The 17,941-nt window shown below is 43.1% G+C and overlaps 1 protein-coding gene across 4 annotated transcripts; it reads left to right on the top strand.

Moving 5' to 3' along the window:
- The first annotated feature begins 1,458 nt into the window (after positions 1-1,458).
- Positions 1,459-5,050, top strand: LOC138214779 (UPF0500 protein C1orf216 homolog). Of its 4 annotated transcripts, none has more exons than XM_069176581.1 (2): positions 1,459-1,749; positions 3,440-5,050. In XM_069176581.1, exon 2 carries the CDS (start codon positions 3,462-3,464, stop codon positions 4,506-4,508), a length of 1,047 nt encoding a protein of 348 aa, XP_069032682.1. In that variant the 5' UTR covers positions 1,459-1,749; positions 3,440-3,461; the 3' UTR covers positions 4,509-5,050. The 4 variants fall into 4 exon arrangements, with proteins under 4 accessions (XP_069032682.1, XP_069032681.1, XP_069032680.1 ...); XM_069176580.1 differs by lacking the exon at positions 1,459-1,749 and adding an exon at positions 1,766-1,889; XM_069176579.1 differs by lacking the exon at positions 1,459-1,749 and adding an exon at positions 1,900-1,928.
- Positions 5,051-17,941: the final 12,891 nt, after the last annotated feature.

Raw genomic sequence — 17,941 nt, 5'->3', positions numbered from 1 at the left:
ACAAGTTGGATGAAGGCTGATTGCGGGAAACCTTTTTTTTTTTTTTCTTTTTTACAGACTATAATTATAACTGTAGACATTTGATGTTACACAATGTCTTCAGCTGAGTGTAAAAGTTGCTTCTACTTTTAAAGGATTTTATTTGACAGTTTTACTAGCACGGCTTTAGTAAGCATGGAGTTGGTAATTCGCTCGTCAACATTGAGCCGTGCGTCTCATTTAAAAGCATTTAGTACATTTTGATTGCTTCTTGTTACGTCACTGTGATTTTTGAGTTTCACTGAAAGTGCAGAGTTTGACACCAAAGGGCTGGAAAAGTTTCCCTCCGCTCAAATTAGATCTAAATGTATTTAATCTCAATTTCGATCTGAGTTGATGGATCCAATATGCAACTGTTTTGCACAACAAGTGCGATATTGAAATTTCAAACCTTATGAACTGACTTTTCAGTGAAGTATTAGACATGGAATGTTTTCTCAGAAGATATTTTGTGATGGAATAATTTAACTCGTTTGCTCAAAAATCATATTTTAGATAAAAACTTTAACAAGTTTTCAGACTTCTTCACCCTTCGCACACTTTGTTAATTCCAAATAAATAAAATGAACTTTGTTACCCAAACAGTCTACACTCAATAATCTTCAATGACAAAGTATAAACAGAACATTTTCTGCAAATTTAGTAAAAAAAAAAAAAAAATCAAAAATCCAATCTAAACATATATTTTGTCATTTCCAAAAGGGCGCAAAAGTACTTTACTTGTCTTTAAATGTGTCTGGAGATGACCTTAAACTTAATAGTCCATATATAGTGAAATACCAAACACGTACAGACGTCACTATACCGTAAATAAAACATTAAAAAAAAGTTCATCCATCATACACATAATACCCATAATAAATTCGGCACAAATGCACCACACAACTTAACATAAAATACAAGCGACATCGTAACATATGAGCAAACAAAAGTCTTGTGTGTGAGTGTTTTTCCATTTATTGTCATGGAAATCTATTTTTAGTCAATGAAAGTTTGGGAATTTGACCTCGAGTGGGAACACGGCGTCATTCGTTTCACCGAGACAAATTATAAAACATCTCTTTGCTCCAGAAGTGTAAAGTGTTAGTATACGGCAGCTGGTTATAAAATATATATACATTCACAACAGAGCACTGTGTTGGAGATTACCGTTGCTAATATGAAGCTACCAAAGAAACCTCCTTTTTTTTTTTTTTTTTAAATGTATTTTCTTTGACTTATTCTTGGTGTCCCATGTTGGATGATAACTTCACCGTGAGAATAATATTTACCGGTTTACGGTTCAGTGAGCTTGACCAGCCCCTGCACTTAACCTTGCCATGAGTTTTACCTCCCCACCCTCATGTGAGTGTGAGAGGCTGTGATATAAATAGGCCTGCTGCTGTACATTCAGACCCACATGATAACAAACACGTCCCGGTTACATGACGGCCGTCTCTGTCCCCACATGGTTCCTGTCCATTCTCCACCCTTTCCCTTTCCCTCCAGTCCCTCCAGTCCCAACCCAGTTTAGGAAGTCTTATCAGTCACATTTTTTTTTTCCCAGAACCACAGCAGCGAGAGGAGACGGAGGGAGGGAGGGAGGAAGAGGAAGAGGAAGATAAACATCACATTGGAGGGTCGGAGGAGGGGAGAAAAAAAAATTGGGAGGGCGCATCGTCCAGCTTTTCTACCCGAACCAGCAGGAAAAAAAAAAAAAAAAAAAAAAAGGTAAGAAAAGACTGCAACCTCATGCAAATGGATTTCACATGGGTTCGTGAAGCCGACAAATAGGAGATGAAAGGAAGGCTCTGCGGTTGTTTTTTTTTTATCTGAGAGAGGCTAGAGAGAGGAGGCAGCACTGATATGGGGTGAGCGTTACATAACGCCGCGGACATGAAATATTCCAGGTTTCTTTTTTTTTTTTCTTCTCTCATTTTCTGTCTTAATTTGATCACGTTAACAGAAAACATGAAGGCGTTTTTTTGTTTTTTTTACCTCAGTATTGCGCTGTAGATGTTTTTTTTTTTTTTTTTAGGACGTAAAGCTGTCGTGTTTTGGAGTCTTTTAAGCTGACGGTCGTCACTGAGCTGTAAATATGCAGCCACTGAGCGCCATTGGTCGCCTTTTTTACGTTTTCTGCCGTCGTCCGCTTTTAAAGATGGCAAACAGCCACCCAGCAGCAGGACTCTTGTGGTATTATTAATTTTTTTTTTTTCTTCTCTCTTTTTCATCACGTTATTGGTTGTTTTTGCACGAGACAGAAGCACACATGACGAATTGAAATCACGTCCATTCAGGCGAGGCATTATTTTTCGACGCAATATCGATTATGTTGCGTGCAAAAAAAAAATCCTCTGCAGCCAGAAAAATGTCGATTTGACACGGACTGTGGGTGTTTTTTTTATTTTATCCTCCTCGTGTTCCGTCAGAGCATCAGTGCGTGCCCGCTGCAGGCGCGCTCCCGGCAGAGCCCCAGTCGCTGTCCTTCAGCGCCGCGTGAGCGCGCGCGCGAGTGCGCGCATAGGAGAGGGAGATGGGATTGATTGACAGCAGCCCGAAGTCAGGATTAGAGAAATTTCCATTCTGAGGAGACATGTAAATGTTTGACGCTAATAGAAGTGGAGTGCGCAGACCAGCCTGTAGTTATAGACATTATAAACAAGGAGTTTGGTGCAACCCAGAAGTGTGTGTGTGTGTGTGTGTGTGTGTGTGTGTGTGTGTGTGTGTGTGTGTGTGTGTGTGTTGGGCTTTGGTGGGTTGGGGGAACTGGATTTAATTTTCTTGTTTCATTGTTGCTTTGCCTCCTCGCTCCATGTTTTAGTTCTAATGTTTTGTTCATTTTACATCTTTTTTTTTTTTTTTAATCCCAAAAATTCTTTACATTCGAATCGTTGTTTTTCAGGCTGCCGGGGACTCGTTTATGTATCTTACAGACAGATACAGATTGTTGAGCCCTGTGACGTAAATTAATACATCGGGGTTTTTTCTTTTTTTTATGATTTTGGACGGAACAAATAAATCCGATTTGACTTGACTTTAAAACTTATGCCCTTCTGTTGTTAGGGCTGAATGTCATTTCGCATTTCTGAGAGCGTACGTCACTTCGGGTGATACAACCATGCCTTTACAAAGAGGCCAAACTTACTAATAACATCCGATCATGAGCTAAAACTGAGCGAGCAGTCGATACCGGCTCACTACACTTTTAATTTTTCGTGCTCTTTGTTATGATTTATGAAGTTTGTACACGTCTGAAGTCCTTGCGAGTTGATTTTCCTCTTTTACCGAACCCTTTTTTTGCTCCTCAGAAAAAGATTTACTCGTGGTCTGCATGGGGACGTGTTTGATTTGAGGTCAAATCTAAAAACACCAGGATGGTCCTTCAGGGGCTTTAATGTTCCGTCTCCTGTCGTTTCAGTGAGGCTCAGTCGAGGTCAGTGATGCTTCAACATCAGGGCCAACCTCTGAACTCGTCACTTCGAAACAGGAAGGGCGACAAAGACGGCAACTTCAACTTCCTGCCGGGCAACGATGACGAGGGCTACACGGGCAACGCGGGAGGAGACGAGAACCGCAACCAGGTGCGTCCCCACAACCTGGGCCCGTTGGGTCGCGACCCTCCGAACTCCTCCTCGTCTCCTGGCTACCACCACAACTCGGGGGTCATGTCGCCGCGCTCCCGCCTGCCCTGCTGGAGCCCCCTGGAGCCCCTGCCCGAAATCGAGACCGGGGATGACGGGTACGGGCGAGTTCCCCCCGACGGAGCGGAGGAAAGGAGGATGGAGGAAAAGGAGGGGAGGATGACGATGAGCTACAGTGACGAGAAGCTGAGGGAGAAAGGGGAGCTGCTGAGGAGGAAGAGCAGCTCGGGATTCAGGGGACGACAGGACGAGGAAGACGCAGCGCTGGAGGACGGTGACGAATGGGGAGACAGCGACTCCGATTCCGAGGTCAGCTACCGGTCCGGCAGCAGCATGTCCTCTCTCAACTTGGAGAGCGGAGGAGAGGCGATGCTCGTGGGGGGCTGGGACTGCGTCGGAGTTGGGGAACCAAAATGGAACCTCCATGAAAGCGACCAAACCATCAGAGAGCCGGCTGCGAGACAAAAAAGCTTCAGCCGCAGGTCGCTGACGGGACGCTACCTGGGAAACCTCCTGGAGGAAGGAGCCGAAGAGCAGGACGACAACGACCAATCCTCGGACTCGGACTGCGAGGTGCCGGAGCTGATGGACGCCGTGTGGACGCTGCGGGACCGCGAGCGCTTCAAGGCCCAGGAGATGGAGAAGCACCAGGTGCAGCTGACCATGTACCGCCGCCTGGCGCTGATCCGCTGGGTGCGCACCCTGCAGGGCCGCATCCAGGAGCAGCAGAACCGCCTGCAGTCCAGCTTCGACGTCATCCTCACTCACAGGAAGGAGCTGCTGCGGATGGGCGCCGCCGCCGCCGTGGCCAACAGCGCCGCCCCCGCCGCCGTCAGCCAATCGTAAAGCGAGGAACTGAAACGGGTGGTTAAAAAAAAAAACTGCACTTTTGTTCTGTTTGCTTCTGTCCGGAAGAAGAAGAAGAAGAAGAAGAAGAAGAAGAAGAAGAAGAAGAAGAAAAAAAGACCATCTCCCATCATCCTCTCTGACATGTTCAAGCTTCACTCTCATGTTGCTGATTGTAACGACTCAAAAACTTGTGTTTTTGTTGTTTTTCTTCTCTGGTGTCTTCTACGTAATCTCATCTATAGTCAGCTGAAGTCTGGACTGTATCTAAACCAAAACCAAAACATCAAATGACTGAGGATATACTCTGGTCAAAGCAGCGACTTTATGAACACTTTACTGTGACGTTAATAGGATGTTTATATCAGAAAAAGTCCACTGTGTGTGTATGCTGTTGTTGTTTGTCTTGACCCGTGTAGAAAACATCTGATGCACCAAAAAGTATTGACAAATATAAAATATAGAGATGATTTATACCCTGAGATGCTGTATATAATTACGAGAAATTAAAAGAATAAAGTAACCTTATATCTTAACATGTTTGCTCGTGTTTTGTCATCTATAATTCACTTTTTTTTTAATAGACTAATCTGAGAGAAAGTCCACGGTGACGGCAGAAAATGTCACTTTAAGAGCGCAGAGTCTTCATTCGGTTCCAGTTCAACGCTGTGATTTGAAGGAGCAGGTTTATCAAAGTTCCCTCAGTGCAGATGTAACTAAAGAAGGGCAGTTTTTATCTTCTCGAGCTGTACTTGCTGTAGTGGAGCCCTTTGGGCAAATGACCTTTGAGCTCACAATTGCCTCTTTGTCAGCTGAACAAAGTTGTTTTGTATCTGCTCATCACGCGGGGTTGGGGGGAGTGGGTGTTCTGCAGGGAGTGTGATAGCCGTGTGAGGCTCCAGCGTCAATCTCGGCCGCTGCTGCCGCCGCGGGCGCTCCGAGATCATCTCACCTCTTTCCATGCGCCTGTGTGTGTGTGTGTGTGTGTGTGTGCGTGCGCGGCTGTGTGTGTGTGTGTGTGTGTGTGTGTGTGTGTGTGTGTGTGTGTGTGTGTGTGTGTTCAGAGAGATACCAGCCGCATTGCCACCCTGTAATCTCCATCCTGAGCGCGTCGTGGGGGCCCCCCTCGTCGCGCAGGAGGCCCCCGGGGAGCCTGTCAGTCTGCGCCCCGGGGCCCTGCTGGTCCTATCCGGCCGTGGCGAACAGACGCCGGTCCGGTTGCGCGCAGCAGCCAAAACCCCGGGGCAAGTTTTAGGATAATCCCCGGCAATGCCTCCAAACCAACTCCCCCGTTCATTTTTTTTTTTAATTTTTTGTTTTTTGAAAGCTTATCGCCTCTCTTGGACGCAGAAAGTCTGAGCTCATTTACATATTGATCTCTTGTTCGCTGGCTGAAGGTGGATGTTTGCGAGGCATCAAAGCTGAGCGGATAACGCGTTTACAGACATGTAAACATCGTCCCACAGCAAACCGCGTCTAAAAAAAAAAAGGCCATCGAGGAACAAACAAGCCTTTGATGACGATTTTGTAAACCACCGAGACGTGATTTCAAGGTAGTTAGAGTTCATAAATGAATTCACACAATGCTCACGAAACACGGAGATAAATGAAGCTGCATGGGGCGCGCAGGAAAAACGGATCACTTCCTCCTCGAGATAGAGGAGCTCTTTGAGTGCATATGACGATGTTTGAGATAAACTGTGCTTCACTATTACAATATCTGCTGTCGATGGGAACAGTTTCCTCCGGTCAGTGTGAATCAAAAAGTCCAAGTTCTCTGAAAGAATCAGTTTTAAGGCAACAAGGCAAGTTTGCTTATACAACACCTTTCAACAACAATTTAAAGTGCTTTTAGTCATGAAAATTCACGACTTAATAGGTATAAATAACGTCATTAATAAAAGGTAACTGTCTAACTAATGAAATCTGCAGCCACGAGTGTCAATAAGAAACCCGATTAATGTATTTCTCACCGTCCAATAAGCTAATTGCAAAAGGTAGTAAGTCTGTCATTTTAAATGTTAAACACTCACTCATAATACAGTTTTTAAAAATAAATTGCAAATAAACTTGACAATACGTTAAATAGATTTTGACCTTGGTGAACTTTCTCCTCAATCCCCCTGAAGCTCTGAGGTCAAACGGTCCCATGAGACGGTCTGCAGGTCAAGTACATACAAAGACTTCATAAAAGTGTCCACGCCAGAGGACGAACAAGACCACGAAGCAGCAGACAACTCGGCAACCCTGGATTTGTTCTTATGATCTGATCTACAAAGCGTCAAATATCAATTGATCAACAATATAACAAGTTTTAACCACCATAAAACGTGTCATGCTTCGAGGTGCCATCGAAATTTACGGGGTGAAACGCTATTTCTCCCCAACTGACGTGAAAACCGCTGGACGTGAACTGTCGGATTTGTACTTTCTCTATCGTAAACACGTTCCTCGGAGATGGCGTGACCGTGGGGGCTTTGGTTAGCCTCAGTCTTTCTCCGCTAACCTGCTGATACAGTCACTTAATAATAAAAAATTTTAAAAATTTTAAAAAAGAGGAAGAATACCAGACATGCAAATGAAAGGTGTGAGTTTTTTTTTGTTTTTTTTTTCAAAGTACAACTTCCTGAGGAAGAGAGAGGTGTGCACAGCTGGGCCTCGTGGCGGCATGGAGCGCCGTGAGGAGCGTCTGCATTTCTCCGTTCTGTAGTACTTTTCACCTACTTTGCCTCCAAACAACGGGAGCAGCAAACTCCAGTGTTTCAAAGTCTGACAAAGGTTTTCACTGGTTTTTTGTTTTTTTTCCTCCTCTGCAATGTGTTTATCCCACAGAGACACAAGTGTAGCCTCACACTTCTCCTTACACATGTTTTTGGGGTTTTTGTAGTCTCTAAATATCACAAAGGCAATCATATGATCTTCTTATATCTTCTTTTATTTTTTATTTTTTTTATTTGGTGCTATCTTTATAGTCCAAGAGCAGAAAATAGTTTTCTCTTAGACAAAAACTTTCTTCTAACCTCCTTCAATGCATAAAACATGTGATAGATTAATGATACGTTTTACCCTTATAGATCGTTTTTTTTATGCCCACATTCAAAGGAAGAAGCACAGTAGCAGCCGAATCTACTCACCCATTATTTGATTCTTAGAAAAACACGATAACTTTTCACGTCAGTAGAGTCATAGGGGATAAAACAACAATACCGCCTATTTTTACTGGGAGGAAAATAAAAATATAAGAAACAGCGCCACATCAACACCATTCACTTGTGCTTATTCCCTCCGTCGCTTCAGTTTGTATCTGCTGCTACACCAGCTGAAACAAAACAGGGCTGAAAAGACGCCACTTGAAGATGCTCAGTAATGTGATGAAGTCTAAGTTTGAAAGAAGATTATCTAATACTGCAGCAGAAAAAAAAAAAGGGACGTGTATTAAATCATCAGTCAATATTTAGTCAGGCGTGTGTGGGGTCTTACTAAACCAGACTTGAATGGGTTAACCCGAGAATCTGACCTTTAACCTGCAGCACTCTTTGATTTCAACCTCACTTCACCTGCACTAAAGAACAGCAACAACAGAAATATTTAAAGATGTGTGAAGCTATAAATGACCTTATGCATATTTTCACACTTTATGGACACACAAACACACACACACACACACACACACACACACACACACACACACACACACACACACACACACACACACACACACACACACACACACACACACACCTCAGCGTCTCTGCAGGAACTCCAGCGTCCACGAGGGGGAGATACTCCATCACTCACCCACTCAGATCAGACCTCCACCTCCTCCTGTTTCCGTGTTTGGACACCAGAGGGCAGCAGTGCGCGCATGGATGCACTCATCCAGCAGTGCAGTGGTGCACTTAACATGGGGGGGGGGACCACCTGGGATCTGTAAAGGAGGGTTCCCAAAGGGAGGGAAAGGTTGTTTTTCACTACATGTTGAATAATACAATTTGTTGCAAGCTGGACCAAAACAAAAACTGAGGTGTCACAGGATGAAAAGCAGGATATCTCATTTTCTAACTTTCCTCTAAATCAGTGCTTTTGTTGTGGTGAAAGGAAAAAAAAACAACCTCATGGCCAACTAGATATAAACAATGAAGAGGGGTGACAAAGACAGCCAGCTGAAGTCGTGGTTGAAAATCACTGTTTTACAATGATAGTTATAAGAACAGCCTCCCTTTCTTCCGTTTCCTCAGATTATACCAATACCTTTTAGGTTTCAACTTGCCTGAAAAGAAAGAAAAAAAATGAACATCTAAAGACATTTTAAGATATTTTATAGTCCGTTGTGAATTATAGAATTTCTCTCCATGTTTATTGAGGCTTAACAGAAAATTTAAAAAAAAAAAATCTATTTTAGGGGGAAATGTCTGATGTTAAATGTGAATCCACACAGAAAAGTTGTCCTTTTCAGCTGATATTGTGATGCTGTCCCTCTGTTGAATCCCCTTGACGTCCAGTTTTAAATAGTTCTTCGATCATTCGAAAGCAGCCATGTCGACTTTGAGGCCATTTTAAGGTTTTCACTGAGGAAAATATTTCTACACACATTTTCCGAGAACTCAAACCAACACATTTGGAAACTTTGGGATCTCCACTAAATAAACGTCTCCAGTTTTGAGTCGTATTTTCCGGAACTCACAGCAAAAGGTTAACTTTACCCAACAAATTTTTACCCTTGGTTATTATTGTTTCTATTATTATTTACCAGATCGAGAAACTGTTATTATCTACTAGCTCTTTTTAAACTTCCATACTACTATTAATTATTCTGCAGTTTTAAATTTACCGTACGCATTGTTTGATGAAGCTAACAATACATTTGTGCCGGTTTTAAAGTGAATTCTGAGCCTTTTTGTGTCAAACAATGACTCAAAATAACCACATTTCACTTGGATAAAAAAACAACAACAGTAAAGTGGAAAAAAAAAATAATAATAATAATGTGGGCTCAAACTAACCTCTTGTTTTCTCCCCAACCTGAGTGCTTAAAGTTAAATGAAAATACATTTGTGATGGTTTAAGGTCAAGCATCTTTGTGTTCAACACTGAGTCAAAATAACCAACAATATTATAAAAGATACAAAAAATTAGTCAGTTAAAAACGTACCAAGCGTGGGTCAATATATAATAGCATCGCTCCAACGCGTTAGCCAGTACCAGTGAGAGGATGGTGTCATTTTTTATATAACTATTAGATTATTTATCCAAGAAGTTTTAAATGTCACTATTTGCATTATTCTGACTAAGCAACAATATATTTGTGAAAGTTTTATGTTAAAACCTGAGCTGAAACAGACATGTCGATATTTGTTAGTGATTTACTGTTGCTGTGTACATAATGTGAGTCTGTTGTAGATTTAAATCTCATAGACACATTATCTTGTACAACTAAAAATACGTTCGTGTATCAGAGCTACCACTCAAAATAACCATATATTCGTTGAAAATAGTCGTTAGAGCGCCACCAAGGACAATTTCTAGCCCTCGTTAAAGTGACATGTTATTTATTAGTGATTTATTGTTGTTATGTAAATGTAAACACCAAGTTTTGTACAACATGAAATTAATGTGACACTTTTAAGGGAAAACCTGAGCTTGTTGTGTTTGTGTATATATATATTATATATATGTAACTAATAAGTGTGACCTATTTGGGTAAATAACACCATATTAACACAACAGTACCAGGTCAAAAAAAATAAATAATCCCCTTATTTGTTATCTTTTTACCCAAATTTAGGAGTTCTGATGATTAACTGTCTAAAAGTTCAACAATGCCGCTCTGCATCCGATCGATTTTTCCTTTGTTATCAGCACACACTGATAAAAACAAGTAAAAGATCATGTCCTTTACTTATATTCACCTCATTCCTGCTCTGATGAAAACAGTCCTGAGTATTTTGCACATTCATGGCCGTGTAAAGCTTTAATTCTTCCTCTCTGTCTACATTAGCCTCAGACTGTCACATCCTTCTGTCCCAACACTGAAAGTCCTTTCAGAATAAGATTCCTCAGGACAAAACCTGAGGTCTGCATTCGCTGCATTCAGATGCCCTTGACATGAAAAAGTTTGGGGGATTCCTTGCTGCGGCCGCGGCTTTAGCTGTTGTGTCGGGCTTTTTGAGCACAGAAATACATATATACCCTATCATGCTCTCTCTCTCCCCTTCTTCCCTCTGCCTGATGTAGTGTGACAGTGTGTTCGCCCGCAGCACTCTGCTGGCGTGGAAACAATCAGCTTTGACAGAAAGGGGGTGGTGGTGGTGCTGGGGATAGAGGGAGGTAGAGGAAGAGGGGAGGGATGAAGGGATGAAGGGAGAGGGGTGGGGTGAGGAGGGGTGAGGGCGGGCGGAGGGGAGGGGAGGCTGCGGCCCGAGGCCTGTGTATGATGAACTGGATAGAAAGACCTGTCGTCAGAAGAGAAACAACACTAAGAGACAGATAGACAGGCAAACAGTTAGTTAGTTAGATAGATAGATAGATAGATAGATAGATAGATAGATAGATAGATAGATAGATAGATAGATAGATAGATAGATAGATAGATAGATAGATAGATAGATAGATGGACGGATGGACAGACACAGACAGACACAGACAGACAGACAGTTAGATAGATGGATGGACGGATGGACGGACGGACAGATGGACGGACAGATAGACGGACGGACGGACGGACGGACAGATAGATGGACAGATAGATGGATGGATGGACGGACGGACAGATAGATGGATGGACGGACGGACAGATAGATGGATGGACGGACGGACAGATAGATGGACAGATAGATGGATGGATGGACGGACGGACAGATAGACACAGATAGATAGATAGATAGATAGATAGATAGATAGATAGATAGATAGATAGATAGATAGATAGATAGATAGATAGATAGATAGATAGATAGAGTGAAATTCAGCGTTTCTACTTGTTCTCCTTTTTTATTTATTTTTTTTATTTTTTTTTTATCTTTCTTGTACTCTTTTATAAATGTTAGTACTGTATTCACTTGTGTTCATCCAGTTATTCAAAAGATATTTTGGGCAAAATCCCCCCCCCCCCCCCAAAAAAAAAGTGATTTAGTCTCAAAAGACAAACCTGGTTAAATGATCAAATTACCAGAAATGTGTGAAGTATAATTGCCCTATGAATTAAAACAGCAGTTTAATTAAATTTCTCACTGTTTTCAACTCGGTTTTCATTTCCCATTCATTTTACTCACTCCTGCAGAGCCCAATTATTGAATTTAAATCATTTACAGCCTCGTTAACAACAGATTTAGACAATCGAATCGTTCTCGTCACCCAATCTGCTCTAAATTGACTTCATCTGACTTGATTTGAAGGCCTGACGTGAAAGCCATACAGAGAAGCTAAACATTAGTTTTAGAGTTAAACTGACAATGAACAGGTCAAATCCTCCTTCACGACGGTGTGACATTTTATTAACCAACACGCCCGATGATGTGTTATAACAACCTGTTGACAGGAACAGAGCCACACGGCATTTAAGGCCTTCATGACCTGAGTGTCACTCACCCACTTGACTCTCTTGACTCATTTAGTTGAAGCCATCAGGTCCATTATGAGGCTCCCTCTCAGGAGGCAGAGTCTTGTCACTCTCTGATTCCAGGACTTGAAGCTTGGAGTGTGCGATGAGGAGGAGGAGGAGGAGGAGGAGGAGGAAGGGTGTGTGTGTGTGTGTGTGTGGACGGTTCAGCTGCCTCGTTTGCTATAACCAGCTAATAAATATGAAAACAGCAGGTTAAAACTTTTTTATTCGTCCCGTGCCTGAAAGGATTATAGCCTTCTATAGAGTCCCGTGAAAAATCCCCCAAACCTCATAATGCCCAATGTTGTCCCATAAAACTGTGTTGAACAAAAGAAGGAGAAAGGGGGCTTTTTCACGCATAAGGGGTTTTCTCAAGAGCACATTGAGGGGAGCCCCGGCCGGGACCCGCCCATAGATTATCTGGCTGTCGGTGAAAGCCCGGCTGGGAGCGGCAGGTGCGTGTGCCAGGCGCAGGGCGCGGAGGGGGGCGGGGGGGGGGGGTCACGGGGGCCCCGGTCACCGTGCAGAGGGGTGGCGAACTATGGAGAATGCCGCGCAGCTGCCGGCAGGAATGTTTGCAGATTGTCACTTCCATTTAACTTGCTCTTTTTACTTTCTTCTCTTCCCTCCCACCTCCCGACCTAGACATGGAGCTGGTCTCCCCCCCCCCCCCCCCCCCTCACACACACACACGCACACTCCTCCTCCTCCTCCGAGCTGCAGAGATAGGCCTAAACGGTGACACCCCGTCCAACAAAAGCGACAAGCGTCTCCGCTTCAGCGCCGTGAAATCGTGGATTAAACTGATAAGCGAGAAGAATGATACAGATCCCCCATTTTTTTTTAAAGGCGTTTTATGGGACTAACGTGAATGCCATGCAGGGTTAAAACACGGTTTAACTCCGTCTCACTTTCGTCCCTAGAGGCTTCTTTCATACAGGTTATTGGATTTTGGATTTTTTTTTTTTTTTTTTAGTGCAGACTTCAACATATGGTGGCCTGTAGACGAAGCTGAAGCTCTTTAATAATGCAGCTCATGAATTTTTCTCGGTAACTTTGCCAAAATTTAACAAATTAACACACAGAGAATGCAAATTATAGACCCCGTGAATTCCCAGATTAATCTTTTGTCATGAAAGCATCACTTCTTATCTTTACTTTCATGCATTCACAATAAAGTCTATGTATTATTACCAGAATGCACTTATCAAAAAGAAAAAAAAAAAAAGATAGTCGTCCCCCACGTTGACCCACACAGGCTGCATGTTTGCCTGGAAATGGCTTTCATTGCACAGTTACCTTGGTCTCTAATCTCTGCCGTCCAAACTGTGTCCCCTTTTCCAAACTGTGGCCTGAGGCTATGTGTGGGTCCTCAGCATAATCCCCCTCAAAACTCTGCAGTGCCTGTTATTCCACTGGGGGTTTTGGCAAAAGTGTTACATGTCAGAGCGGCACAAAGCTCACTGCTTTTTCACACCACCTTCCAGCAAAAAGGGATTAATGTCCTCACCATTATGAATAATGAGAATGAATAACAAACAGCCGCCTGTTTATCCCACTCCATTAAATAAAGGAAAGAGTATCCTCGTGCTCTTTATTGAACTGTCTGAAGGAAAAACTCAACAGACCCGTGCTACCATTGATGATCCTCAAGTCGTGTATTTTTGAATTTATTGTATTTCAGTGTGGCATTTCAAGAACCCGGTCAGCCGGGTTTTGCGGTCTAATATTAAAGACATACGCACGGGTGGTATTTTACAAGTTAATGCCAATATTTTGAATGTTTAAATGACTTTGAGTCCAACAAAGTAATAACTATATTCTCGAGAACATGTAGAAGATTATCATGTTGCGGAAACAAAATGTACAGTGAGTATAAATTAACAGTTAAATGAATAATTAAAAAGGGGGAAAAATGCAGTTTATAAATGAAACGTTGAATTTATGAGCAATATACAACTTTGAGTACACTCAGAGGTTTTACTGCAGCAGCCTAACTTGGTCTGGTATGACCAAGTGGTTTAAGGTGACATATATTGCTGAGTAACAGGTAATACGGAGTTAATTCTCATACTGCCTTCAAATCGGGCCATGTTTACCCACATGATGCCTCCTTCCTGTGGTATCCACGACTTTGAAATTTTCTGAAAGCTCAAAGTTTCTCGATTTGTGCCGCGTTTTACAAGTTTTTTACGTTTTTTTTACGCGTTTTACACCGCTTCTTTTATTTTTTTATTTTTATTTTTGGGGCTTGCTAACATTAACAAATTACTCAGACGTATTATTAAATTACAAAGAAAAACTATGGAACTAAAATGACAAAAAAAAAAAAAAAATATGAGCTTCCCACCCGACGAACAAACAGCATCAAGTGGCCGTCCGCCATTTTGTTTCAGAACTTCATCCAACCCATCACAACAATGAACTCGAAGCTTTAAGAAAATCCGGAGGTCGTGAATAACACAAGTAAAAGATATTCACATGGACTCCTCTCCTTGAATACGGTAATTACGACCCAATTTGAAGGCAGCATATGCACATGTATGTTTGAGCATTGAGCATCTTTTAGCTGCCATTTCTGGCCGCAGTAGCTGGTGTTGAGTAAAAGTTAAAATGGTCTGCTGCCTTGATGTGCAACATCCTTTCCTCTTTTGCACCGCTTCCAACACACTTAATTAAAAAAAAAAAAAAAAACTGGATCATGACTTTGTGTGCTCGTCAAGAGCCACAATGGAGAGAAACACCTCAGACTCGCACTTCAATTTTGAATTCAGACATTACTCTCGTTTCTCTCAGAGAAGAAAAAAAAAATGATCAAAGACACCAAATCGGTCCGAGCAACACGAAGAAAATGATCAGTTAAAGGCACTTGCAGACCAAAGTTTCATTCGGTATCACTAACGTTTCCCTTTCTCGCATCTTTTCCTCGTTTTCTTCAGGGTTTTCCAACACATACTGGACCATACCTGCAGAAAAAAAAGAAGAGACTGCGAAGGAAAGAAGTGTGAGGATGAGTATGACTAAATAAACCCTCCAAAAAAAAAACAACACAAATTATGGCAATTTTGGTCAGAAGTTTTGACAATGTTTCCCTTCATCATCTTTAAATGCTGTCCTCTGTTTTATAGACATAATATTTCTCTGCTATTTATTTCCTCCCATGTGTTGCTCAGTATTTTTCAGAGAATCTAGTCTCCTGACAACCATGGGATGCAATGTAAATGAGCGACATTGCTTTTAGCAGAAATAATTAATGGTCAGTATGATGAAATCCCATAAAAAGTGTGAACAACAGTTCCCTTTCATGTCTCTTCTGGATCGTGGCCGTAGCATTTCTGCTTCTTGCATGTTTCCCCCTGTTTTTCTCCGAATTTTCCGACGAGCGCTGCGTCATAACTCTGTATCAACATCTGCCAAAACAGACAATGCAGCTGGGAACAAGAGCCTAGTTTACTGACGAGGATTCATGGAATAATGTATGAGAGCGACATTTCTCTTAGGAGAAATAAATGATGATCAGTGTGACAAATCAACCTTAATAAGCCAAAAAAAAAAAAAAGAGGGTGAAATACAGAACACTTTGCGGCCTGAACGACAGAACGTCTCATCTGCGTCTCCTTAAAGTGTCTCCTATGCATCGTGACCTTAACGTAATCTGCACTCCTTCCCCTCCGCACGCACTGGATCGTAACTCCGTATCCACAGCTGCCAGGACGGACAATGCTGCTCAGAATGAGAATATGAAAATGAAATATGAAACAGTGGTGTGATAAACTGGTAGATAATCATCTTTTCATTAAACTTTCATCCCCAGTGACTTAAATATTCAAGAGCCCAATTACAGAGCTTGTATCTCTCTCTCTCTCTCTCTCTCTCTCTCCCTGACTGCTCTTGTTAAGAAAAGCCAGAGTGTGGGAGAGAGAGAGAGAGAGAGAGAGAGAGAAGGGGTGAGTGGCTTTAAGGGATGAGCGAGAGCATCATTATGAAGTGGTCACGGGAGGGGGGGGGGAGGGGAGGGCGAGAGATGACCTGTCGTCCCTCACCGAGGACAGGGAGCAGCAGGCCCCGATGCGAGGCTGTCCAAATAGCGCGGATGAGGAAGAGGAGGAAGTAGAGATGGACGGAGAGAGACAGGCTGCAGACAGACGTGTAGCATGTGCAGCCATGCGGGTCTGACGGATGGAGGGACGGTGGCAGGAGACAGAAGGAGAGACAGACAGACGAGCTGAGAGAGAGAGAGAGAGAGAGAGAGAGAGAGAGAGATGAGTATAGATTTTCCAGGCAGATAGAGGAAAGATGTGTGCATCCTGATGAGTGCCACAAACAAGGGCGCATGACTCTCTTTCTCTCTCTCTCTCTCTCGTCTGCCTGTTTCTGTGTGTTGTGTGTTGTGTTGTGTTGTGTTGTGTTGTGTTGTGTTGTGTGTGTGTGTGTGTGTGTGTGTGTGTGTGTGTGTCAGTGTATTAGCAGTCAGAGCACTGAAGCCCACGGGCGATTCCTGTGTGTGCTTGCGATAAAGGGAAAAAGGGAGGAAGTATAACGGGGGAAGCGGGGTGTGGGGGTGGGGGGGATAGGGGGTGGGTGGGTGAGAGGAGAGATGAGGAAGTTGGTGATGGGGGGCGGGGGGGGGGAGGAGGTGGGAGGGTGAGGATGGTGTGTGTGTGTGTGTGTGTGTAGAGAGAGAGAGAGGGAGAGAAAGAAGAGAGAGGAAAGAGCATCCAGCAGAGTAGGGAGCTTCCTCTGTGCTGTCAAAGCCTCTGGATCATGTCCCCATTGGTCTTTCTCTCTCTCTCTCTCTCTCTCTCTCACACACACACACACACACACACACACACACATGTTCCCTCACCCAATTGCTCTCTTCTCCCTCAAACCAACCCCTCTCCTCCTCCTCCTCCTCCCCCCCTCTCATGAAAAGAGTGTCTTGGCAGGGTAATTAAGAATGGCCTCTAAACACAGGAGTATGGCAGGAACGCTCCAGATGAAAGTAAATGATTAAAATAATTACAGGCTGAGAGCTGACGAGCCGGAGTGTGGGGTGGCCGCCGGACATTTGTCGGTAATTAGATAATTAATCTGAATGCAAATGATGAGCCCTAACGAAGCAGTCAAGCTGAACCAGCGACAACTGCCGTGAGTGAAATGTAAGGGGGGGGAGGGGAGGGGGAGGGGGGGAGGGAGGAGGAGGAGGAGGAGAGGGAAGGAGAAGAGAGGAAAAAGCAGGGGAAAAGATCGGGAGGGAGAAAAAAAAAAAAAAAACATGAATATGAGTGTAAAGCCTCCCAAAAAGATCAACGTGAACACACTCAACAGCAGCAAGCAACAGCAGCAGCAGCATTGAAAATCAATAACTGTTTCTGGCAGTGACAGCTCAAAAAAAAAACACACCCTCCTCACTTCACTCTGTTAGTAACTTTCAGTGGTAATGACAAGTAGACACGAGGATCTTGTTAAAAATATACAAAAGGCGAAGCCGGCATGTGTTGTGCACTGCTAAAAAAAAAAAAAAAAAACATAAATAAATAAAAAATGTCTGAGCTGAAATGCCAAATGAAGGCTACGAACATGAAATGGCACCTGAGGAAGAAAACAGAGCACGCTTTGCACACCCTAAAATGCGTGAGCAAATTGTGGATTTACTCGCTCGCTGCAAACACACTCAAACACACACACACTCATTATTTCTGCACGCCTCCTCCTCCTCCTTCTCCTCCTCCTCCTCTTCCTCCTCCTCCTCCTCCTCCTCCTCGTACACACTCGCAGATACTGTCAGCATGCCTCGGTGCTCTAAGCAGAGGTAAACATCGAACTTCACAGCATATTCAGAGACGTT

This window comes from Embiotoca jacksoni, unplaced genomic scaffold, assembly GCF_022577435.1.
Source record: "Embiotoca jacksoni isolate LCO1_2020_lvr unplaced genomic scaffold, fEmbJac1.0.p SCAF_7, whole genome shotgun sequence".
Classification (NCBI taxonomy): Eukaryota; Metazoa; Chordata; class Actinopteri; family Embiotocidae; genus Embiotoca; species Embiotoca jacksoni.
The sequence above is the reverse complement of the archived record's forward strand: the minus strand, read 5'-3'. Positions and strand labels throughout refer to the sequence as shown.